Genomic DNA, 25,791 nt, shown 5'->3' with positions numbered 1-25,791 from the left:
AACTGTGGGAACTACTGGCAAGTTACTTCACTGTTGAGGCTTAATTCTCCCATCTGTAAAGTGGATACAGCAAAATATCAGTCTCAAGAAAATGATTATGAAGGTTAAATGACATATCAGTAAATGCAGAAAAAGCATGTGACAAAATTCAACACCCATTCATGATAAAAACTCTCAGTAAACTAAGAATAGAAGGAAACTTCCTCAACTTGGTAAAGAATATCTGCCAAAAACATACAGCTAACATCATACTTAATGGTGAAATTTGTAGCATTCCTACAAAGGATCAGGTACAAGGCAAGCATGTCTTCCTCTCACCATTGCTTTTCAACATCATATTGGAAGCTCTACTTAATGCAGTAAGACAAGAAAAGGAAGTAAAATTATAATGATTGGGAAGAAAAATAAAATTGTCTTTGTTCGCAGATGACATGATCATCTATGTAGAAAATCTGAAAGAATCAACAAAAAGCTCCTGGAACTAAGAAGTGATGATAACAAGATTGCAGGGTACAAGATTAATATACAAAAGTCAGTAGCTTTCCTATACACCGTCAATGAATGAGAAGAATTTGATATTAAAACCATAATATCATTTTACATTAGCACTCTCAAAAATGAAATACATATAAATCTAACAAAGTGTGTATGAGATCTATATGAGGAAAACTACAAAATTCCTATCAGCAAAGTCAAGAACTAAATTATTGGAGAGATATTCCATGTTCATAGAGAGGAAGATTCAGTATTGTCAAGATCTCAGTTCTTCCCAAAATAATCTATAGATCCCATGCAATTCCAATAAAAGTCTCAGCAAGTTATTTTGTGGATATTGAAAAACTGACTCCACATTTATATGGTGAGGCCAAAGACTGAGATGAGCTAACACAATGTGAAGGACAAGAACAAAGTTGGAAGCCTGACTCTACCCAACTTCAAGATTTATTATAAAACTTCAGTAACCCAGACAGTGTGGTATTGGCATAAGAATATAGAACCAGATCAATGAAACAGAATAGAGAGCCCAGAAACAGAGCCATATAAACACAGTCAACTGATATTTGACAAAGGACCAAAAGCAATACAATGGAGAAAAGACAAAATCTTCAACAAATGGTGCTGGAATAACTGGACATCCACATAGCAAAAAAATGAATCTAGACACAGACCTTATACCATTCACAAAGATTAACTCAAAATGGATCACAGACCTAAATGTAAAACACAAAACTATAAAACTCCTAGAAGATAACATAGAAACAAACCTAAATGACCTTGAGTTTGGTCATTTAGGTTTGTTTTTAGATGAAACACCAAAAGCACAATCCATGAAAGAAAGAATTCATAATCTGGATTTCATTAAAATTTAAAACCTTCTCATGAAAAACAATTTCAAGAGAATTAGTAGACAAGCCATAGACAGGGAAGTATTTTCAAAAGATACATCTGATAAATAATTCATCCAACATATACAAAGAATTCTTAAAGTTCGACAATAAGAAAACAAATAATCCAATTAAAAATGGGCCAAGGACCTTAATAGATACCTCACCAAAGAACATATACAGATGGCAAATAAGCATATGAAAGGATGTTCCATATCATATCAGGGAAATGCAAACTAAAACAACAGTGATATATTACTACTTACCTGTTAGAATGGCCAAAATCTGGAACACTAACAACAGTAAATGCTGACACAAATGTAAAGTAACAGGAATTCTCATACGTTGCTGGTGGCAACCTAAAATCATAGAGACACTTTGGAAGAGAGGTTAGCAGTTTCCTACAAAATTAAACATACTCTTACCATATGTAGATCCAGCAATCATACTCCTTAGAATTTACTCAAAGGATTTGAAAACTAATATCCACACGAAAACCTGCACAGTGATCTTTATAGCAGCTTTATTCATAATTGCCAATACTTGGAAGCAACCAAGATGTACTTCATAGGTGAATGGATAAATAAACTATAGTACATCCACAGAATAGAATAGTATTCAGTGCTAAAAAGAAATGAGCTCTCAAGCCATGAAAAGACATGGCAAACTTAAATGCATGTTACTAACAGAAAGAAGCCAATCTGAAAAGGTTACACGCTGTATGATTCCAACTACATGACATTCTGGAAAAGGCAAAATTATGGAGACAGTAAAAAGATCAGTGGTTGCCAGGGATTAGAGTGGTGGAGGACGATGAATAAGCAGAGCACAGAGAATTTTCAGGGCAGTGAAACTACTCTGTATGGAACCACATTAACGCATACATGTCGTGATACATTCGTCCAAACCCATAGAACGTACAACACCAAGAGTGAACCTTAATGCAAACTGGACTTTTTGGGTGAGTATGATGTGTCAAAGTAGATTTATGAGTTGTAACAAGCGTACTACTCTGGTGGGGATGCGGATAATGGGGGAGGGTGTGCATGTTTCAGGGTAAGGGGTATATGAGTAACCTCTGTACATTCCCCTTAATTTTGTTGTGAACGTAAAACTGCTCTAAAAATATAGTCTTAATAAAATGGTTAACTGAGATACCACGTGTGTGAGAACTAAGTAATCAAGTGTTTAATAGAAGTTAGTCTAAGCTTTTAATTAATTAAATTAACTTTCTGAGAAATAATTGGTATTTAGCCGTTTGAACTACTCAGAAGTCCATCATTCTTAATTTTGTTAAATTATTTTTAGACTAAAAAGTTTAGATGATGGAAATTTTTCAGTGACCCAGATCTTGAGTACGGAAAGAAACCTTATCTTAAAAACACTCCATTTGAGCCCAAACTGCAAACTGTTCCTGAAAGCTAAGTCAAGTTGATCTCAATTTTAAACTATTATGTAATGACATCAATCAGACTCTCAAATCTATATCATTATCCCTTTAACAAAAAGCATTTTAAAGCCAAACCTTATTTTCTTCCTATAAGTTTGTAATTTATTTTTATTTCTATGAACAAGAAACCGTTCTGACTGACAAATACCAAGACAATTTCTTTTTTACATTCTAGAATATGGAATGGCAAATAGACCATAAACAAAGAAGAAAATTAATTTTCTTCCCCAAAGTAACATATACGATCAACTTTATAATTTTCTGCACATTGATAATGCCAATATGCACCGGGGGAAATTTTGAGAAATACTTCCAATTTATGAAATGTGACAGAGAAGCACAATTGTATGACATACTTGGCAATTCTATTACTAATTGTTCACTCACTAGCTTTTTTTGCTTTTAGTTTTAAAATAAAACCATGGTTTTACCATGAAAATCCTTCATTCTAAATAAATATGCACCAGGGAAGTCCCACATTAAACAATTTTATTCAAACAATATTTATTATTGTTGAAGACACATCCACATCAAGTTAAATTCACAAGCATATATTTAGTCTAGCTAGGGAAATATTAAGAATTTATGAAATTGGGGCTTCCCTGGTGGCGCAGTTGTTGAGAGTCCGCCTGCCGATACAGGGTACACGGGTTCATGCCCCGGTCCGGGAAGATCCCACATGCTGCGGAGTGGCTGGGCCCGTGAGCCATGGCCGCTGAGCCTGCGCGTCCGGAGCCTGTGCTCCACAACGGGAGAGGCCACAACAGTGAGAGGCCCGCGTAGCGCAAAAAAAAAAAAAAAAAAAAAAAGAATTTATGAAATTGGATTTCATTATAAAACATAGAGCATAAAATAATTCTCAGTTCCTTCAACTGAAAATTTAATTAGTATGGCTTTAACAAAACCTTCTTCCCATAGACAATTTGTTCTAATTTGAATGTAGGCCTTCCAAATAAAAACTACCTCATAATGTTTTAAAGTATACCCTTTCACTCCTATTAGCCATGATTCTCTGTCTGGTCTTTTTGAGTAATAATTAGTACCTCTGCATCTATTAGAACTCCTTTTCTAATAAAATTGAAGAGTGAATGATCCATTAGAAAATGTATTCTCATTCAGCTCTTCCTAAGATGATGTTAAGAAGTTTATTTTGCTATGTCTATGTAACTATGAGTAAGAAAATAACCAGCTATGGCCTCTCATTGTTCTTGCAAGGAAGCTAATATACTCAGAATGTCTGGCTGATTATCTCAGCAAGCACGACTTTAGACCTTTAGAAAATCTTCCTGTCTTCCTGAATCCCTTTCAAAGAATATTCTAAAAATCATCTCCTTTTACCTAGAAAGCATTTTCTGCAACTACAGTCAGTTCTTGTGAGCTGTCTTTAAGAAAAAAAAAAAAAAAGCATGAACTCTGTTACATTCTCTTCAGCTTTTGAGCTTTGTTAAGATTTGGATTTCACTGTAACTTATATAAAAACTGAGCACTAAGGCTAAGCACAAAATTCTGAAAATATACCCTTTCTAAGAAACTTGACAGCCCTTTTTTTCACCAAGAAGAGATCACATACTTTCAATTAGCAATATATGAGTGTGCCAACACATTTAAAAATTATTTATTTTTTGCATAAAATAATCCTTGTTTACTATAGAAAAGACAAAATATAGATAAGCCAAAAATTAAAATCCTCCGTAATGCCAACAGCCTACCAGACTTGTTCCTAGGCAGAAACAGAAATACCTGTGCATTATTTACCAAATGGTGTCATGATTTACATACCTTTGTGTGCTGCTTTTTCCATTTTACATCGTACCATGAAGCTATGCCTTGTATAATATATATTGGTCTTTAACATCATTTTAATGGCCACGGAATAGTCTATGGAAAGGCATAAAATTTATAACCCCTGTTAATAAAAACTTCAATTGTTCCCAATGTGTTCCTGTTTCATAGAAACAACCCTGCAACAAACATTCCTGCACATACATCTTTGCTTGTTTGTCCAATTATTTCCTGAGGGAAATTCCCTAGAAGCAGAATTGCTGAGTCAAAGAATTTGCACAAGTTTTTGATATATTTTGCCAAATCTTCCTCCAGAAGACTCAACAAATTTACATTTCCATTAACAAAGTATGAGACTGCCTATACCTCACCAAGCTGGGGTATTCTCATTCTTCTTAAGAGTCACCAACTGGTTTCTAAAAAATAGTTCTAGTAAGGCTGAACATTGACATACTTGCTGGCAAAACAGATCAAACATTCCCAAAGCAGACACAAATATTTCCAAATCTGTTGACTCTTAGAAATGTTGTTTATCTTTGTTTTTTCCTCGACTTTTTCCTATAGCAATATTTTATAATGAAATGCGGGCAAAATTTTTTTTCTTTTTTTTCCTACTCTGTGAACAAGGACTTCCCCAAGACAAGAATACAAGAATACTTTCCCAATACAAGAATACAAGTCCTACTACAGAGAGAGCACAATCCAATTTAGTCAGAAATCTGGGTATTTTCTCCTTTGTCAAAGCTGATAGTCGGTTAACATGTCACTGACCCAAGTTTCACTGCCTGATATTGTTGAGTATTTACTTTCAGATTCTGAAAATTAATGTCAAATGGCAAGTTGTAAACCACTTAGAGAAGTATTTCCATCCATTGATCTATTTATTAATAAAATATATATTGAACATGTACATCATACAAGGTATCATGAGGTAGATTTATTTATTCATTCATTCAACAAACACTTAGTAAGTGCCTTCTCCATGCCAAACACTATTCTAAGCCCTCAGCACCAGCTCTGAACAAGGTAGTTGAAGTCTATGCTCTTCGAGTACTTACATTAGAGTGGGGAGCCCAGGGATGCTGATCACATTGAATGACACATTGCTCTAGATTACCAAAAGTAAAAAAATCACAAGAATAACACTAATTATTGCTTTTCCTAATTTCAAACTGAATTTAGGACTTAAACATGTCAAAAACATACCATGAACTGAAATCTTGTGTGGACCAGAAATCTTTCTTAAGTCTGAAAAAAAAATTTTTTTTAGATGATTAAAATTCTGCAGTGCTTCTTTTTCTCTACATAAAAAAAGAGTTTCTAATAGGATCTCAGAATCTTGTTTTCCCCAGAATCTGCTGGTTTTATCAAGTAATTAACCAAAAATAATATTTCTTCTATCAAATAGGTAACATGATTTTTGGGTAAAGCTCCATGACAGCTGGATGAAGATATACTATCTCAGTGCATCCTTCCCCCCATCTCTATAATTAATTTTTTTTTTTTTTTTTTTTTTGGTACGCGGGCCTCTCACTGTTGTGGCCTCTCCCGTTGCAAAGCACAGGCTCCGGACACGCAGGCTCAGCGGCCACGGCTCACTGGCCCAGCCGCTGCGCGGCATGTGGGATCTTCCCAGACTGGGGCACGAACCCGTGTCCCCTGCATCGGCAGGCGGACTCTCAACCGCTGCGCCACCAGGGAAGCCCTAGAATTAAGTTTAAAATTGGCATGCTGCTTCCTCACACTTCATTCTGTTGCACTTGCTTCAATTTCCCTTGGTCACAAAGTGCCTTGGTTATGAATACGTATTAGAGTTTGCTGTCAAACCCTGTGAACAACTTCTGGAGCAGAAGATTAGATATGTTATTTCAAACAGATGCATCAGTTTATATCATCCCTTGCAATTTTTATCTACCAATGAACATCCATGAGAGATTGAACAACAGAAGAGACTAGTCTGCCAGCCAAGGTTCATACTGCTATTTTTTCTTGCTGCAATGGATTTTAGTTCGTTTTAATTTTCATTTACATTATGATATCAATGATTCAAGAGCTTACCAATCTAAATGGAGTTAAATTTTTGTGACTAACAAAGACACAGGCCTTGAAACCCCCATACTGAATTTAAGGTTTAGAACTAAACTCTCCCAAACCAAAAATTCAACAGGTAGATTTCCTATTCAACTGGTAAATTAGAAGTGAATTGCAGTTGCAGGATATAGAGTCAAAAAATCTTTCTCTTTTAAATAAAGATCATATTCCCTGAGAAGTGTAAGTGTCATAATATTTTTCTCTAAGTCTATGGAAGTCTTTAATTTTCTGCTATGGACCTAAACCATGTTTATCACTATCATCTGTTTTGCCTAAGCTTAAAAACTTGGAGGGATGAGCCTGACCAGTGGAATGGTATAGCCAAGAGACATTTGAGCTTCATTGATCTTCATTTGGAAATATCCTTACAGTAGGATAAACATATACTCTTTTTAAAACCAATTGCTCTCTCTTCACTGGAAACCACAGACAGAGTCAAAGAATTGCACACATCCATGAACTTCAGGCATGTTAGAGCTGGAAGAAAGTTTAGAGAATCTACACCAAACCCTTCATTTAAAAGGAAGAAACTGAGGCCCAGAGAATTAAAAAGACTTCTCTGAGGTCACATAGCTCACTGCTGTCAGAAATAGGCTTAGAATCTAGGATTTCCAATTCCTAACTACTTTCATCATGCCACAAATATGTTGACTTCAACAAAATCTGATTCTCTCTAGGATAGCACATTCATTAAAAAAACAGAAAAATATGAGGTTGGAATGTGTATACCCAAATGGTCTCAGGCAATTTTGCTAAAATCTATTTACTTAGAACCCTAAAGCTTTCTGCTGGTCTACTTAAAATTTACATATGAACTCTGAATCAATATAGTAAGCAGGAAATGACTAAAAAGTCAGAAAGATTCCAACCCAGGTTCCAGAGGAAAATTTTTTAAACCAAATTACCAGCTCCTTCCTGCTCTTCGTATTCTTCTCAAACCAGAAATCCAACACTTCAACCAACCTCTGGCCATTATACTCATTCCTTTTCTCTGCCACACTTCCATCCCAGGTGTCTAGCGAAACACTAGCCCTGGAAAAGCATCTTCTCCATGCCTACATCCAGGCTGCTGAACAAATATCACAGAAATGGACAGAATGGTGTCACAGTAATAAAATGCATGATCTCCAACTTCAAAAGGTCCCTCCTATGCTACTAGGAACGCTTCCATGTTTCCTGGCAGAACTCTTACCCTTATTTTCACTTTCTTCAAACACCTACTTCATCCTTTCCCTGTCCATTCCTAACACAGAAGTCTGACTATTAATTCACAGCAATGAAGAAGGAAAATAGAGAGGAGGAGGAAGAGGGGTAGGGGACATCAATCAGATGGGAACTTCCTCAGTTTTCTGCACACACATAGAGTTTGACCTGCACCTGTAGCCATTTCCTTCCTTCCTTCTTTCCTGTGGTAACAGAAATTCTCCTGTTTCCTGGATATGTCCTTCCCCCACCACCTCAGTGACTCTCTTCTCTTGCTCTCTCTTGACTCCTTTTCATAAGCATTTCAACATAATCAAATTACTTGAACTGTTAAAAATCTTCCCTGACATTCCTATCTGCTTTCAGCTACTGTCCCACCTTCTCCTTTCAAACAACCATCTCAAAGCAATCACGTTCACACACTGTCTCAATTTTCTCTCCTCCAATTTACTCAACCTTTGCAGTCCAGCTTCTTTCCCTTCACCTCCACTGAAATGGTTCTTACCAAGAAGATTAAAATCCTTTAACTAAATCTTTTAGTGGATTCTTTCAAGTTCTTATAAGGTGAAAAATGTACCAAGTTAATATTTGATGCCAAAATATCTTTGTTTGAGAAAATTTCTTGAGACTTCTATTTAGTTAGAAAGTGAAACCTGAGGCCCATGAAAGACATCGATCAAGAAAGCAAAAGGTTCAAGCTGCTCTAAAGGAGAGAAGAAGAATTTGGTATTTGTTTTGTTGTTTGTTTAAGCAGATGGGAAGATAATAGTGTCAGAAAGGGCACGTGGACAAGATGGGAGACAACAAGAGAGCAGACGGAGACATGACAATAAAGGGCCATTGAGAAAATCTCATAGGCAACACAGCCATTGATAAAATATAGATATAAATACTTGTTAGTTTTTCATGAACCTCCCTCCATGTGGCTTCAAGCCACTAAGATACAGCCCCCCACACACACACATATACACACACCCTTAATCTCTTCCTCAGCTCTTCTGTTGAAGAATTTGGCCTCCCATGCACCTATGGTCACCTAATCTATGACATAGGAGGCAAGAATATACAATGGAGAAAAGACAGTCTCTTCAATAAGTGGTGCTGGGAAAACTGGACAGCTACATGTAAAAGAATGAAATTAGAACACCCCCTAACACCATACACAAAAACAAACTCAAAATGGATTTGAGACCTAAATGTAAGGCCAGATACTATAAAACTCTTAGAGGAAAACATAGGGAGAACACTCTTTGACATAAATTACAGCAAGATCTTTTTTCACCCACCTCCTAGAATAATGAAAACAAAAACAAAAATAAACAAATGGGACCTAATGAAACTTAAAAGCTTTTGCACTGCAAAGGAAACCGTAAATAAGATGAAAAGACAGCCCTCAGAATGGGAGAGAATATTTGCAAATGAAGCAACTGACAAGGGACTAATCTCCAAAATATACAAACAGCTCATGCAGCTCAACATCAAAAAAACAAACAACCCAATCCAAAAATGGGCAGAAGACCTAAATAGACATTTCTCCAAAGAAGACAATACAGATGGCCAAGAGGCACATGAAAAGATGCTCAACATCACTAATTATTAGAAAAATGCAAGTTGAGACTACAATGAGGTATCACCTCACACCAGTCAGAATGGTCATCATCAAAAAATCTACAAACAATAAATGCTGGAAAGGGTATGGAGAAAAGAGAACCCTCCTACACTGTTGGTGGGAATGTAAATTGATACAGCCACTATGGAGAACAGTATGGAAGTTCCTTAACAAACTAAAAGTAGAACTACCATATGACCCAGCAATCCCACTACTGGGCATATACACAGGGAAAACCATAATTCAAAAAGATACGTGCACCCCAATGTTCAGCACAGCACTATTTACAATAGCCAGGACATGGAAGCAACCTAAGTGTCCATCAACAGAGGAATGGATAAAGAAGATGTGGTACATATATGCAACGGAATATTACTCAGCCATAAGAAGGAATGAAATAGTGCCATTTGTAGAGATGTGGATGGAACTAGAGACTGTCATACAGAGTGAAGTAAGTCAGAAAGAGAAAAACAAGTATTGTATAATATCACTTATACGTGGAGTCTAGAAAAATGGTGCAGATGACTTATCGGCAAAGCAGAAATAGAGACATAGATGTAGAGAACAAACATATGGATACCAAGGGGGGAAGGCGAGGGTGGGATGAATTGGGAGATTGGGATTGACATATATACACTATTGATACTGTGTATAAAATAGATAACTAATGAGAACCTACTGTATAGCACAGGGAACTCTACTCAGTGCTCTGTGGTGACCTAAATGGGAAGGAAATCCAAAAGGAGGGGATATACATTTACGTATAGCTGATTCATTTTGCTGTACAGCAGAAACTAACACAACATTGTAAAGCAACTCTACTCCAATAAAATTTTTTTTAACTCATCAAACTGAAAAAAAAAAAAGAATTTGGCCTTTATGACAGGTTGCTTTGGGGGTTTTTCCTTCCCCAGAACTTTATAGTAGTCTAATCATACCACATCAATTATGGGAGAAGCTCTAGTATTTTTTCTGGCAGCATTTACCAGTGTCTGTTCACTGACCAAAGTCCACAGTTGTTTAAGGTTGACTGTTATGCAGAAGCCCTGCCAGAAAGCAAGGAAGTGATAAAAGATTGATGGAAACATGTAAAAAGGATGCAGGAGCTGGCTTGAAGGGGCTCACACTGTCCAAACTTCAGCAATTTCAGTATCAGAAAGAATAATGATGGTAAGAGATAATAATGCATTGAATAGAATAAATGAATCCATGAGTCTGTAGTAACACCGAAGATACGGAGAGACAGACAGACAAACAGACAATAGAAGGAAGAGAGAAAAGGGAGTGAGAAACAGGAAGCCTCTTTATTACAGAGGAATGCTACATTGAGAATAAACAAGGATCGAAAGAATTTAGAAGTCACCATTTTCCAAGCCTATGTAGTCATTGTTTCAAGCAAAGATCATCAATTAATGCTTAAACTAATGGGTGAAAGTTACTGAAGAATACTATAACACAATATCAAAGTACCACGCCACAGGTACCTTTAAACGGTAGAACTCTAGTGGACCCACTTTATCAAGGGATCCAACTTATAGCATCACCAGTAATGAGACAAACTGACATGCTGTGCCTCTGATGTCATTCAAGAGGTGGACATAACATTTCTTACGTAGTATCTTTTCCAAAAATGGTGAACCTAAATCTAACAGTGAAGAATCAATAAGAAAATCCAGATTGTGAGATGTTCTAGACATCTGACATGACCCTTCAAAAATATCTACGTCATGATAGATGAGAAAAAGTAAGAGAATGCTTCTAGATTAAAGGAAACTAAAGGAAATGTGTGATCCTGGAAGGGATCTATAATTTAAAAAAAAAAACATGAAAGACATTACCAGGACGAACAGGGATATTTTAATACACACATTTTTATTAGGTAATATAAGAAGTTAAATTTCCTGGGTAAGATAATTTCATTGTTGTTATTTAGAAGAAGACCCTTGTCCCAAGGAGATATATTTTGAGTTAATTGGGGCAAACTATCATCATGCCTGAAATAACTTTTAAATGACTGAGGTAAAGCCATGTGCTATGTTCTGAATATTCATGTCCCCCCAAAATTCACAAGTTGAAATCTTGTGATGATATTAGGAGGTGGGACCATTGGGAAGTGACAGGTTATGAAGATGGAGCCCTTATAGATGGAATTAGTGCTCTTATAAAAGAGAGCTCCATAGCCCCTTCCACCATGTGAAGACACAACAAGAAGTCTACAGCCTGGGAGTGGGCCCTCACCCACCCAGGCTGGTACCCTGATCTCAGACTCCCAGCCTCCAGAACTGTGAGAAATAAAGTTCTGTTGTTTATAAGCTACCCAGGCAGCAAAATATTAACAATTACTGAATCTGGGTAGAGGGTATATATTCACTGCACTTGTCTTTCCATTTTCAAATTTCTGTAGGTTTGATATTTTTCAAAATAAAAAGTTCAAGGAGAAAAAAAAATACTCATTTCTCTTCCTGTGTTCCCCAACTCAATGTATGTTACCACCTTAATACATTCAATTGATCAACGAGTTCTGTGCAGCATCACTCCCGAATCTCTCCACTAATCTCTGTTGTGCAGGCAGGCCATTGTACCAGCCCTCTAAGTGGTCTCTCCGCCTTCTTTCAGTCCTGCTCCCATCTCCACCCCCGAACCATTTTCAAAAAATACAGCCTTAGTGATCATTTCCAAAATGCCAATCCCATCATGGCATTCCCATGATTAAAACATGTCAGGGGCTCCGTACAGTCCCCCAATATCCGCCTCTTTATTTATTTGTGTGTGTGTATCACTTCTTTATCCATTCATCTATTGATGGACACTTAGGTTGCTTCCACATATTGACTATTATAAATAATGCTGAAATGAACATAAGGGTGCATACATTTTTTTAAATTTTATTTTATTTATTTATTTTTTATACAACAGGTTCTTACTAGTTATCTATTTTATATATATTAGTGTATATATGTCAATCCCAATCTCCCAATTTATCCCACCACCACCACCACCACCACTCACTTCCCCCCTTGGTGTCCATACATTTGTTCTCTACATCTGTGTCTCTATTTCTGCCTTGCAAACCTGTTCATCTGTACCATTTTTCTAGATTCCACATATATGCGTTAATATATGATATTTGTTTTTCTCTTTCTGACTTACTTCACTCTGTATGACAATCTCTAGGTCCATCCACGTCTCTACAAATGACCCAATTTCGTTCCTTTTCATGGCTGAGTAATTAATACTCCATTGTATATATGTACCACATCTTCTTTATCTGTCTGTCTCTTTGTCTGTCTCTTTAACACAGTTCTCTAAGGCCTTCTTGATGGTTCTGGCTTGATGCTCCAGCCTTATCTTTCCTTCCTTTCCCCTTTGCAGATGAGTTTTCTGACTTCTTCAAAAAGCATCACACTGCTTCTTCTGCTCAAGCAAACTTTGTACTTCGCATCCTCTTTCTAGAAAACTATTCTCCCAAGCCCCATTTACCTGCCTGAGTGATGCCCTTCTGTCAGATGGCAGCCTGGATGTTACTTCCTCTAGGAAGCCTCCCCGGAGTCCCCTCCCCAATGTGAGCTATGTGCTCCCCCAACATTGCTCTCTCCTCAGAGCACTGAGTGATTACAGAATAACTCCAAGTTTATTTGTCAGTATAGCTCTCCATGAGGGAAGGTCTGGGTCTCAGCGGTTTTCAACTTCCATAGGGTAAACTTTCAATAAATATCTGTTGTAAGAATCAGTAAATGAATGAATGTATTGTTAATATTCTCATCTAAATTGTAGAAGTGGTGCTCATCTGTTTTAACAATAATAGCCGGTTTGGGGAGGGGGTCAGAGTAGTGAACAATGGTCAAGTTATAGAATCATACTGTGTAAAATAATGTTGGAAGATGAGAAATAAATTTGAGTAAAGTTCAGCGTTGTTCACTAAGGGAAAAGAGACAAAAATGGAAATCAGGCCACTTTGGGTGATGTTCTGGTTTTGCCAAAAACTCAATGGACAAATCCCTTCATTTGGATTTTTGTTTCCTCACCTGAAAAATAAAGGCAACAATGGCTCTCTATAGTCTCTCTCTTAATGCTAAAGTTCAATGAAAGGAAGGTGATGGAGAAAACTACTTCATAGAGAGACAAAGTATGTATAAAATGTGCTGCTTTTAAATTCAGCATCGTTAGACCATACATTTAGAAAATAGTAACACCAAGTCTTTAGGCTATTAAGATATACTGACATTTTAATAACATTTATCTTTGCATTGAATTATGGTATAGATAAGGAGTCCACAAAGCCATTTGCCATACCTTACCCTGCTACAAGCACAGTTCTATTTTTCCATAATTGAGACCTTGACACACAAGGTCTCAATTATGGAAAATACACACACTTTTCATTTTAGAATATGATTATGCACTGCTCTGCAATTTACTTTTTTTCACTGAACAGTAAATCTTGGCAATCTTATGTCTTCCTTATTCTTTTTAATAGCTGAGTAGTAGAAGTATACCATAATTCATTTATCCATTAATTTATTGATGAATATTTGGGGTATTTTAAATACTCCATTTTATTGACAATATTACAATGAATATTTTTATACAAATTTTATTTCTGTACCTGTCATAATTTATTTAGGATAGCTTGTAGAATTGGAGTTGCTGGTTCAAAAAGTATGCATTTGATACATTTTACATTTGATATATTCCAGAAAATTGTCTACCAAAAAAGCCTTCACAATTTAATAGTGTTCATTTCCCTGATTCTTTGCCAACAGTAAATATTATTGATCTTTTTAATCTTTGCCAAGCTGATGAATGAAAAAGGATGTCTTCTTTTTTGATTAGAGTTTCAAATCCAATTCCTAGTGAGTTGAAGTATCTTTTCACATGGTTAGCAGTTATTTATGTGGCACTCTTCCTTGAATGCACAAAATAAAATATGTAATATATATTATATGTAAAATACACTGTATGTAAAATAAAGTTACATGTGATATGTGTACATGCATATATGGGTAGAAATGAATGAAAAATACACTAGAAGTATGCAACATTAAGGGTAGTTACCCAGGGTACTGTAGTTGCTAAGGGTAAGCCATGGTAAGAGGAGACTTTCATGTGTAACTTTGATTTTGTACAATGAAAATAATGTATTCCTTCTTTTTCTTTTAATAATAAAAGAACTGTTAGGGCTTCCCTGGTGGTGCAGTGGTTGAGAGTCCGCCTGCCGATGCAGGGGACACGGGTTCGTGCCCCGGTCCGGGAAGATCCCACATACCGCGGAGCAGCTGGGCCCGTGAACCATGGCCGCTGAGCCTGCGTGTCCGGAGCCTGTGCTCCGCAACGGGAGAGCCCGCAGCAGTGAGAGGCCCGCGTACCGCAAAAAAACAAAAAATAAAAAATAAAATAAAGGAACTGTTAAATAAATAGGAATCATAAAAATTGTATATGCCTGACTGCACCCCTTTTTTCTGTTTGTTTGTTTCTCCTCCCTCAACTTCCAGGAAATAACCCTGCTTCTTTATTTATGGTATGGACTCCAGTTGTTTCTCTACCCCCTTGAAGGATTCCCCTAAGATCTTGTCTTAGACACTCTGCTCTTTCCTCAAGATAATCTCATTTGCACCCAGGGTCGCCATGCTCTAGGGTCTCACACTGATTTCTCTCTGCCAGCCTGATCCTTCTACATGGCTCTACTTGTACTTAATCAGAGCATCTGCAATTAGAGAAAGAAAAGAACACACAGGAGCTATGAAGAGAGAAAACAGGAACAGGATAAGGTGCTAACCCAGCCTGGGTAGTGAGAGAAGACTTTCTGGGATGGTGGTATTTAAACATGAAGTATGAGTAGGAGTTGGCTGGAGATTGGGGGGAGGGAAGAGGGAATATTCCAACATGAGGCACCAGCATTTGATAGGTCCTAAAACAGGAATACTGTTAAAGCATTCAAGTAACTAAAATACCACCAGCATGAACAATTTGGGTAATGTGCCAGTGTCAGGTAATTTTGTGACTGACTTGTTGGAACCATAAATCCAGACTAAATACCAGTGGCGAGGGGAGGGGGCCTTGAAGGTGGAGGTAAGAATTCCCTTGAAAGAAATGGATGTTCCCATTCTTTACAGCCCTAGGAAAGTGGAGAGATAGGTCTTAGACTAAAGTAAAGGAAAATATTTTCTGGTATCTCTGGGGCCAATAATCAGTTTGGCCTCCAGGCTCTAAGGAATGAGCAGTCTGGTATATTTCCAGGGGGATTAAGGTGCTGAAAGTAGCCCCTTGGCCATATAAATGTGGCCAGAAGTGAGGAAAGGGAACAAGGTAGTAGAATACCAAGAGAAAGATCTGACACAGCCTTATCCAATAGGACTTTCTGTGATGAAGAAAATTTTCTATTATCTGCACTATCCGATGTGGTGCCTACAAGCTACGTGAGCCTACTGAATATTTTAGATGTGGCTGGTGCTTGTGAGTAACTGAATTTTTTATTTTATTAAATTCTAACTTTATTTCATTTTAATTTAAATAGCCACATGTGGCCCATGGCCACCATATTGGACAGATCTGGAGGAAGACCAGTGTGACAACCTGGCCTCCTCAGGGGTGTTGAGAGAATTAGGGAGGGAGAACACGGGAGGTGATGGAGTAGAGGAAAACCGTGTCCCTGGAAGTCCTCAGCAGAGAATGCTGATGCCCAGAGAATCAATATCTCACAAGATGCATATCCATAATATGGTGGTAAGACGTGATGAGGGAAGAAAAGACCCAAGGGATTCGTGTCTGAGCAAGAGTGAGGCAGAGCTTCAGGCAAAGGTCAGAAATCAACAAGAGACAATTCAGAAGAGTCCTATTCCTAGCAACAAAGTTGGTGGGGTCTTGTCTCATCATTGGGTGTGCTATACTTGCTAACACAGGACAAATGTGAAATCAAAATAGCACAAATTATACTTCTCCAGTTGTCTTTCTTCATGTTCCTTTTTTAATTTTCAGGAAATTACAAAGGTAGGCTGTGCCCTAGGTCTAAAGGTCTGGCTAAGTTGATATATTACAAATGAATAGCAATAGGCACCTTTGCTTTCTTTCTTTCTCCGTTATGACCAGTTTCTTGGTTGCCTTCTCTGCTTCAGTCCTGGCCAAAGCTTAAGGTTAAAATGTCTGTCCCCCAAAAGCACTCTTCACCAGCCTCCCTGACCAAGATTCATTTTTATAAGCACCTGTTATGAAAGCACACAGAGAAATTAGAAAAGGCATGAAGCCGTTAGCACTTGTCACAAAATTTAGCACAAAGGCAGCAGTGCTCAGGAAGACCGATTTTTCATATGTGTTGACAAAGGACTTCACTTGCTTGTGTTTTGGTGATGGCCTTGTTTGTTAACCTCACCCATGAATTCTAGCAACTCAGACAGAACCACCAAAGAATTCCTCTGTCGTTTCCAATTGTGCCAGCTGCAGGGCTGTTGGATGTGTCTTCACGATATTACCTTAATGCTGAGGAGGGGGGGCCTGCAGGGTTCACTGATTTTCTACTGCCATCCAAAATAGGTTTTTTGGATTCCACTAAGGGAGTTGGGGCGAGAAATGCTCTGCCCTGCTGCCTTTGTTCAGCAGGTGATGGATTGACTGAGATTGCTGAATGTACTCTGTACTATGGAATAAAGTTATAGATTAAGCTTTACCTGTTTACTTTCTCTCAAGCCTCCATTGAATGCCTTTAGAAAGGAAAACAATAATAAAAAAGCAATGAGTTATTCCTACCTTTCCCTTTTATTCTTCCACCCTCCTCTGCATTGATTTTATTGTAGGAAGTGTTGATTATTTGCTAATTGTGCATTAATTCCAAGTTACCAAGGCACAGTGCCTGTGTGCTACTAACTTGACATGCTCGTTTTGTTAATGAAGTACTTATTCTATTGGATTCCTATTCCTTAGAGAAAATCTCAAAGGGAGGTTGCCTGGTGGCCAGTGGGAGCCATGCCATACAATGGGCTGGGAAGTTGACAATCTACCCCAGAGCCCTGGCTCTGCCCCATGGGACAACTCAATTAAATATCTTTGAGCTTTATTCTCCTTATGTGTAAATGGGAAATAAAAATATCTGCCCTGCCTACATTCCAGGCTGGTGAGAGGATCAAATAACACGATACCTACAGAAGTGTTTTATAAAATCTTACTGAACTTCAAAGATATTAAATTTTTATTCATCATTTTTACCTCCACTGATTTCTAGAAAGAGTTTTAGTTCAGTTGCAATAGAAGGTACATAGGGACCATTAAAGCAAAGATAAAAGAGCAAGGATCATATAATGAAAATAGAAGATAATTGTTCCAGAAAAATCTATGTTAAGAATAGTTGTATCGGTTGAACACTGAATTTAGCTTTGAACTTCCTGGCAGCTAAGGCAAAACACAAAACACCATTAGGCACACGACTTTCCTTAATCTATGAAATAAGCACGCTGGTTTATTAGGAGAGATGGAAATTTTCCTACCATTAACTCTAAGGATTGTGGGTGAGACTGTTTTCTGGGCACACGCCTGCCTACACTTTCCAGATGGCCTTGCAATTGGGACGGGAACCTGGCCCACAAAACCCTTCCCCACGTGCTCCTTCATGCTCTTCCCCCATGACTAGCTTGACATATGGCCATTGTGGAAGGAGGAAGATGGAAGGAGCCCGGGGACCAGAATCCCTACTTGAAGCTGCCTGCCTATTAGAAATATCTGCTCTCTATATGAGCAAGAAATAAGTTTTATCATGAATGTGCTATTATATATTTTACACAGTTTGCACACCTTATAAAAATAAAGATTTTCTAATTTTAGAACTTTATTGGATTCCATAATATACAGTTTTTAACTATCAGTCTTACCTTAAAAATTTTTTTTAAATGATCTTCATGGACTGTCTCATATTTTGACAGAGGCAAGCAAAATCTAACAGTTCTGAGGAAAGGGAATGAAACAAAGATGGGTGATTTTATTTATGTGTTTGGAATGGTGATGTCTGGGGTAGAAAAGAAAGAAGCGAGAGGTAAGAATAGTTCTGGAACATGAGCCATAGCCAGGAAGGCCTGTCCATTTGGGTAACTTAATAGTGAAGATACAGTGAGCAATGAGAAGGCGGGTCCCTAATGAACTGGGAGAATCCTGACAGTTCAGAAAGAAGGATAGGTGGGAAAACTGGACAGGTACATGTAAAAGTATGAGATTAGGGCTTCCCTGGTGGTGCAGTGGTTGAGAGTCTGCCTGCCGATGCAGGGGACACAGGTTCGTGCCCCGGTCTGGGAAGATCCCACATGCCGCGGAGCAGCTGGGTCCGTGAGCCATGGCCGCTGAGCCTGCACGTCTGGAGCCTGTGCTCCGCAACGGGAGAGGCCACAGCAGTGAGAGGCCCGCGTACCGCAAAAAAAAAAAAAAAATTATGAGATTAGATCACTCCCTAACACCATACACAAAAATAAGCTCAAAATGGATTAAAGACCTAAATGTAAGGCCAGAAACTATCAAACTGTTAGAGGAAAACATAGGCACAACACTCTATGACATAAATCACAGCAAGATCCTTTTTGACCCACCTCCTAGAGAAATGGAAATAAAAACAAAAATAAACAAATGGGACCTAATGAAACTTCAAAGCTTTTGCACAGCAAAGGAAACCATAAACAAGACCAAAAGACAACCCTCAGAATGGGAGAAAATATTTGCAAATGAAGCAACTGACAAAGGATTAATCTCCAAACTTTACAAGCAGCTCATGCAGCTCAATAACAAAAAAAACAAACAACCCAATCCAAAAATGGGCAGAAGACCTAAATAGACATTTCTCCAAAGAAGACATACAGATGGCCAAGAGGCACATGAAAGAATGCTCAACATCATTAATCATTAGAGAAATGCAAATCAAAACTACAATGAGATATCATCTCACACCAGTCAGAATGGCAATCATCAAGAAATCTAGAAACAATAAATGCTGGAGAGGGTGTGGAGAAAAGGGAACCCTCTTGCACTGCTGGTGGGAATGTGAATTGGTACAGCCACTACGGAGAACAGTATGGAGGTTCCTTAAAAAACTACAAATAGAACTACCATATGACCCAGCAATCCCACTGCTGGGCATATACCCTGAGAAAACCATAATTCAAAAAGAGTCATGTACCAAAATGTTCATTGCAGCTCTATTTACAATAGCCAGGAGATGGAAACAACTTAAGTGTCCATCGACAGATGAATGGATAAAGAAGATGTGGCACATATATACAATGGAATATTACTCAGCCATAAAAAGAAATGAAATTGAGCTATTTGTAATGAGGTGGATGGACCTAGAGTCTGTCATACAGAGTGAAGTAAGTCAGAAAGAGAAAGACAAATACCGTATGCTAACACATATATATGGAATTTAAGGAAAAAAATGTCATGAAGAACCTAGGGGTAAGACAGCAGTAAAGACAGAGACCTACTGGAGAATGGACTTGAGGATATGGGGAGGGGGAAGGGTAAGCTGTGACAAAGTGAGAGAGTGGCATGGACATATATACACTACCAAATGTAAAATAGATAGCTAGTGGGAAGCAGCCACATACCACAGGGAGATCAGCTTGGTGCTTTGTGACCACCTAGAGGGGTGGGATAGGGAGGGTGGGAGGGAGGGAGACGCAAGAGGGAAGAGATATGGGAACATATGTATATGTATAACTGATTCACTTTGTTATAAAGCAGAAACTAACACACCATTGTAAAGCAATTATACTCCAATAAAGATGTAAAAAAAAAAAATGAAGGATAAATAATGGAAAGCAGGGAATCTGACTGTCTGCATATTTTTTTCAATCTCATAGCCTTTTAATAGATTAGCCCCACCTCACTTTAAAACTACAGACCAACACTGTCACTACCAAGCAGGTTACTCATTTCTCCTTCTCATCCCTGGGAGAGGTGAGGATGGAAGGAGTGGGGCAGGAGAGGCAAGAAACCAATACTGCTCTTGGTCTTTTTTGGGGGGGTTAATATGATTTATTTAATTGTAAATGTATATAATTAAATTTCTTATAACAGTTACTGTCTGTATTCTCTTAGAGTCTAGCCTGCCCAGCAGGGCATCAGAACTCTCAGCTTTGTCCTGTTGGTACAAGGAAGCGTTGTTCATAGGCCCTACTGTAGACAGGAATCTTGAGAATTTTATAAAGACAATCCAGCATGAAGATATCATACATTCTGTGGATTTAATCATTTACTATACCTTAAGCACAATTTTCAGACCTGCAAAAGTGCCTTCTGAATTTCTCTGGTCTTTTTAGATTGTCAGCACAAGTGTGTTGTGTTTAGATTCCATTCAGCTCCCCAAGACAAGTTTGTTCAGAGAACCTTCCCCTAACATCTCTGGGGACTTCCTGTTAGGATTTTTATTCTCCCTTTCTCACACTGAACTGTCCTGGCCCTTCCTACTTTAAGCAGAAATAGTTCACCTTTTACATGCGGTTTAGGAGATTTCATTTCAAGCTATTTAACCTAAAGATTTAGTAGGACTTCGGCAAACAGCAGCATGGAGTAGACAGGGTAGGGCCAGGCCATGGCTCTGGGCCAGAAAGAATGTACCAGGAGGTGATACAGACACAGTTGCTGACGGAGGCAGGTCAGCACCCAGTCCAGTGAGTCCAGCAGTATAGGCAAACTAGATACAGGCCAAATAGGCAACAAGGCTCCAAGATCAAAGAGCAGACTGTCCTGACATGAAGAGGTCAACAATGGAGAATTAAAGAAAAGAAATATTCAGGAACCTACATGGCCACAGTCTTGGAAGAAAGTCAGTATACATCAAGTCTCAATGCGGCTTTTCCAAAATTCCATTTCCCTTGGACCATAATTTCTATTTCTCAGAATTCCTATAAAATTAGCAAATCACAGCCATCCTTCCTCAAACAATAACTGACTTTTGAAGTATCTAAGAAAATATGTTTGACATTAAAACAATATGAATATCCAGAGACCACATCATTTCTCTAAGCATTACAAGTGCTACAGGAAAGTTTAAGTAACATGCATTTTACAATTCTATGAATAATACAAGTTTCATTCCCTGTGAGCTGATATATGACTTTTTGGGCACCATCACTTGAAAGAAAAAGAAATCCACAAGTCACTTTTCGAGTACTTCTATCCAGATAACTTCTTTGTTCTAAAGAAGAGGATCAAGACATCACTTAAATTTTTTTGTATGCTAATAAAATATGAAGTAAGACATGGAAAGATGATGCTTTTGTACTCTTCTATGTGAATTTGTGTCTTTGCAACTCATTGCTTCCACTTCCTACCCCAATTAAAAGGAATGTAAAAACATAGTTGTGAGTGTTATTCAAAGCTTAATTTTTTTTTTAGGAAATGTATGAGTTAAAATTAAGAGAATGTTAAAGACCATGTTGTTCAACCTCTACTCACTGAACATAAAATACCTATGTTAATTGAGCACTTTTTCTGTGTCAAGCACTCTTTCAAGTGCTTTCCAGATAATACCCCATTTAATCCTCACAACAACCCTATTATTCGCACATTAGAAACAAAGGAAACTGAGGCTCAGAGAGATTAAGCAATTTGCACAATTATTCGCACGTTAGAAACAAAGGAAACTGACAGAGAGATTAAGCAATTTGCACAAAGTCTCATTGTCGGTGGCAAAACTGGGACTCAAATCCAAGAAGTCTGACCCCTGACTCTTATACACTAAGTGATTCTGACTCATATACCATCATGCAATAAACATAAGCATTACTCACTTCATTCCTAAATGTTACTACTAAGATTTATATGGTATGTAATATCTCATTTGGAACATATGTGAAACATTGACTACAGGAAAACTCAGCTTCCTATTTTTCAATTAAGCATCACTACTGCTATTTAAGGACATGGACTTTACCTACTGTCTAAAAACTCTTCAGCCCCAAATAAGCAATCTGGGTACAAAAAACAAAATAGGAGATGGAAGGATCCAGTGCCAGAATCGTGGCATTCCAAGAGCATGTCTTTAGTGACTGGACTACAAATCAGTGACTTTGGGGTTCTGTGTTGCAGGACAGCCCCTGAGGGCAATTTTTCCTTTCACAACAATCTACGTCTGTGGCCTGTGGGCCCAACGCTCATGGCAGATGGAAGAGAGTCCACAGAAATCATCTAGTATATGATTCTTCTCTAGGTGTCCATGCTATGTGTGGAAACCGTGTTGTCTCAAGGGCCTAACTTTTATTCCCGGTTTTACATTTGCCATTGGATCGTTGCATTCTGTCTGTTGAGTCTGTTAAAAATCTATGGACTTCATTTTTTCTTGAAGTATGCCTGCAAAGCTCAATTTTTTTTTAAATTACATTTTTTAAAAAGATTGTAATTAGATTGTCTAGGTTCATGCAAGCTCTGAATAGCAATTTCTTTCTCCCTTTTGGTTCATCAGTGGTACCTGCTTTTCCAACTGGTTAATTTCAAAATAAGTGATCCAGCCTTTGAAACATTTAAAGTTAAAAATATATATGTCTTGAGATCCAATTTTCCTATTTCACTTGGGTTCACTCCAGACTAATTGGTAATTTGAAAAGAACACCCACCCCTAACCTTTTATAGCAGTTTCACTTTCTAACACATTGACTTTATACAGTTGACCCTCCTAATAGACCCTAGCGTTCAACTTTGTGTTCTTAACACCAGAAAAAAACTGCCACATTTCTGTTCATTCCAGAGTGAAAGCTGTCATAGTCTGCTGTTACATTTTTCTGAATGTCCTCAAGCTGTCAAAATGTTTGCTATGTCTATCAAACTATGCCAGATTCATTTGGGGCATTGGACATGAGCAGCACTAAAATCTTTCAGACAAATGGGTTTGGATGAACTGCAAATACATGAAGATTAAAATGAGAAAAGTGTAGGGCACAGCATGTCTTTGCTACTAAATATGATAGATTCTATTAAAAAGAAATGATTGATACTATTGGAACATTCTCAACACAGGTAAAATTTAACTTGTTATACAAAACAGGGTATAGTAGAGTATTTCAGTGGTTAGCAACTCTTTTTTTTTGATAGGTAAAGATTAAAATTTGTGCCAATTACAGGCCAATATAACAGTAAGATTTCATCATACTTTATTAATTTCAAGGTGGTATTCCCAAACATTGTATGTCTGTTTCAAATTAATATGACATGCTCAAGCACCCCCAAAGGACATTCTGAAGCCCTGAGATCATATTTTAGCAACTGTAATGCAGTAGGAAGGATGGAGGCTCATGTCTACCTAAATTCCACAGCACGGAAGAGCACTTCTTCCTATCAGCATGAGAAACTAAGAAGCATTTTGATATATGCTGTTCATTAGGCATAGCTGCAGAATTCAAAATTAATTAAGATAGAGAGAAGGAGCTTATTCATTTATAGTTAAAATTCCTAAGGTCTATTTTATATGTAGAATTAAAATTTTAAAAATTTTGTTTTCACTGGCATTGCTCCAATATTTGCAAAAAGAGTGGCAGACTGGTCCCTCCCATGGGATCTGGGACAATGAAGTGCCACAATCTGCTTTGAAAAGGAGCTGTGTGGCTGGGGTGAGGCAGGGGAGAATGTTTGCACACCAGGAAGTGGCTATTTGCATTTCCAGAGGGATACTCTATGTTACCTGCAAGGACAGTTATTATTGGGAGTCACCCTGGAGATCTGGCTTCCCCCGTCACCATCGTAACTTTCCGTTTTCCAAAAATATGTTGATCTCTAAGAAAAAAAATTGTCCAAGAATTCATTTTCCTTCCTGGATGGTAATGATATGCAACAACAGTAATTTCATACTAAATAATATTATTTGTCCCGAAGAACGGAGGGATAAAGTTACTCTGGTGTTAAATCCAGGTCTGACCAATTCTTTTCAATTCCCTGTTTTAACCATTAAGTATATTAAAAAAAAAAAAACTTATAAGAGAAAAATCTCTTTCTGTTTCATCCTGGTCTCCTTCATGAGCAACTCAAAGTCTCCAGGAAATAAGATTAACGCTTACCTCAAAGGCTCTTTGTATTTGGACAAAGTCACCCAGGCTGAGTTCGTTTTCAAGCAGGGCTATGCAGGCATCTTCCTCTGCAGTTTCACCTTGTGAAATTCTCTCTGGGTTCTCTGGCCCGGCCTGGGATCCTTTGTTCAACTCAAGGGTAGCATTCTGGGAACTCATAATGGCTTTACCTCTTTTTAACAGCCTTCAACTCTCTAAGTATTTATCTTTTTCTTTTTCTTTTCCTTCAACAGGTGCCTTTGAAAAGAAACAACTTAGCAATCGAATTCCAGAATCAAAGTACATTTCAAGGTACACAATTAGGAGGCAAAAAGTTCAAGCCCAGAGGTAGGGAATGAAAGCTCTCAACCCCCGCACTTCCTTAATTCCACAGTTTATTTTCAAAACCCACTGTTGAATTGTTTTAAAACATCCCCTCCTTATACTCTGTTTAACCTGGCTTGATTTTAAAAAGTGTAAAATCTTCCCCCGTGTTTATAGCAACTGACACAGAATGCAACATCTAATACTCATTTTAAATGCATTAGAAAAGCAATTTCTCAAAATCTCTTTGGCTAACCTTGCTTCTATTCACATGTTGTGGTTTTAAACTCCATTTTCTTGTGGGGAGGCGTGAGGTGACACAGCTGCAAGGTTTCCGCCCCAGTGAAGTGCTGGCCTCTAAAGGCCACCTTCCCAGCAATGTGGCCTTGTTTGTTTCATCCTTCCCTGCTGCCTTTGTATGCTTCCTGGCAATCAACATAAAGCCCTTCACCTCCCCAACTAATGAATTACCTGAAGGTTGGAATATGTAATGTAAACATTGAGGCTTTTTTAAAGGGCAATTCAGGCACTCATTTTTTATTAAATTTCACCCCTGCATTATTTAATGACAACTTCTATAAATACATTTTCTATGAAGCATGTTACATATTATGAAACAAGATGATTAGCCAAAGAAGAGAGCAATGAATTTAGGAATGTTACATTTTCCACATAAAAAATGTTTCATTCTTATTTAATAAGAATCCATTCCTATATTCTCTTTGTCTTAGTTTCTATGTATATAAAATGAGGATGGTTTAGCATAGGCTTCCAATTCATTGAAAGTAGGGGGGACACAGCATAACATAATATGATAAACCTTATGATAAAACTACTTACAGTACCATCCCTGGTTCAGCTAATATTAATGAAAAGGAAGGAAAAAGGAGAAAGTTAATATTTTGTTTTAGTATTTACCATATGCCAGGCACTACACTAAGCACT

The 25,791-nt window shown here is 37.8% G+C and overlaps 1 protein-coding gene across 1 annotated transcript in view; it reads right to left on the bottom strand.

Moving 5' to 3' along the window:
- The window catches only part of WDR49 (WD repeat domain 49), a gene marked incomplete at both ends in the record, with an annotated part of 137,014 nt that extends 112,312 nt beyond the window's left edge, over nucleotides 1-24,702 (bottom strand). The window contains 1 exon segment of the mRNA XM_082624325.1: nucleotides 24,535-24,702. Coding sequence (XP_082480451.1) covers nucleotides 24,535-24,702 — 168 coding nt within the window.
- Nucleotides 24,703-25,791: the final 1,089 nt, after the last annotated feature.

Source organism: Mesoplodon mirus (assembly GCF_964341445.2).
Source record: "Mesoplodon mirus genome assembly, chromosome: 6".
NCBI lineage: Eukaryota > Metazoa > Chordata > Mammalia > Artiodactyla > Ziphiidae > Mesoplodon > Mesoplodon mirus.
This window is presented reverse-complemented; position numbering and strand designations above follow the sequence as displayed.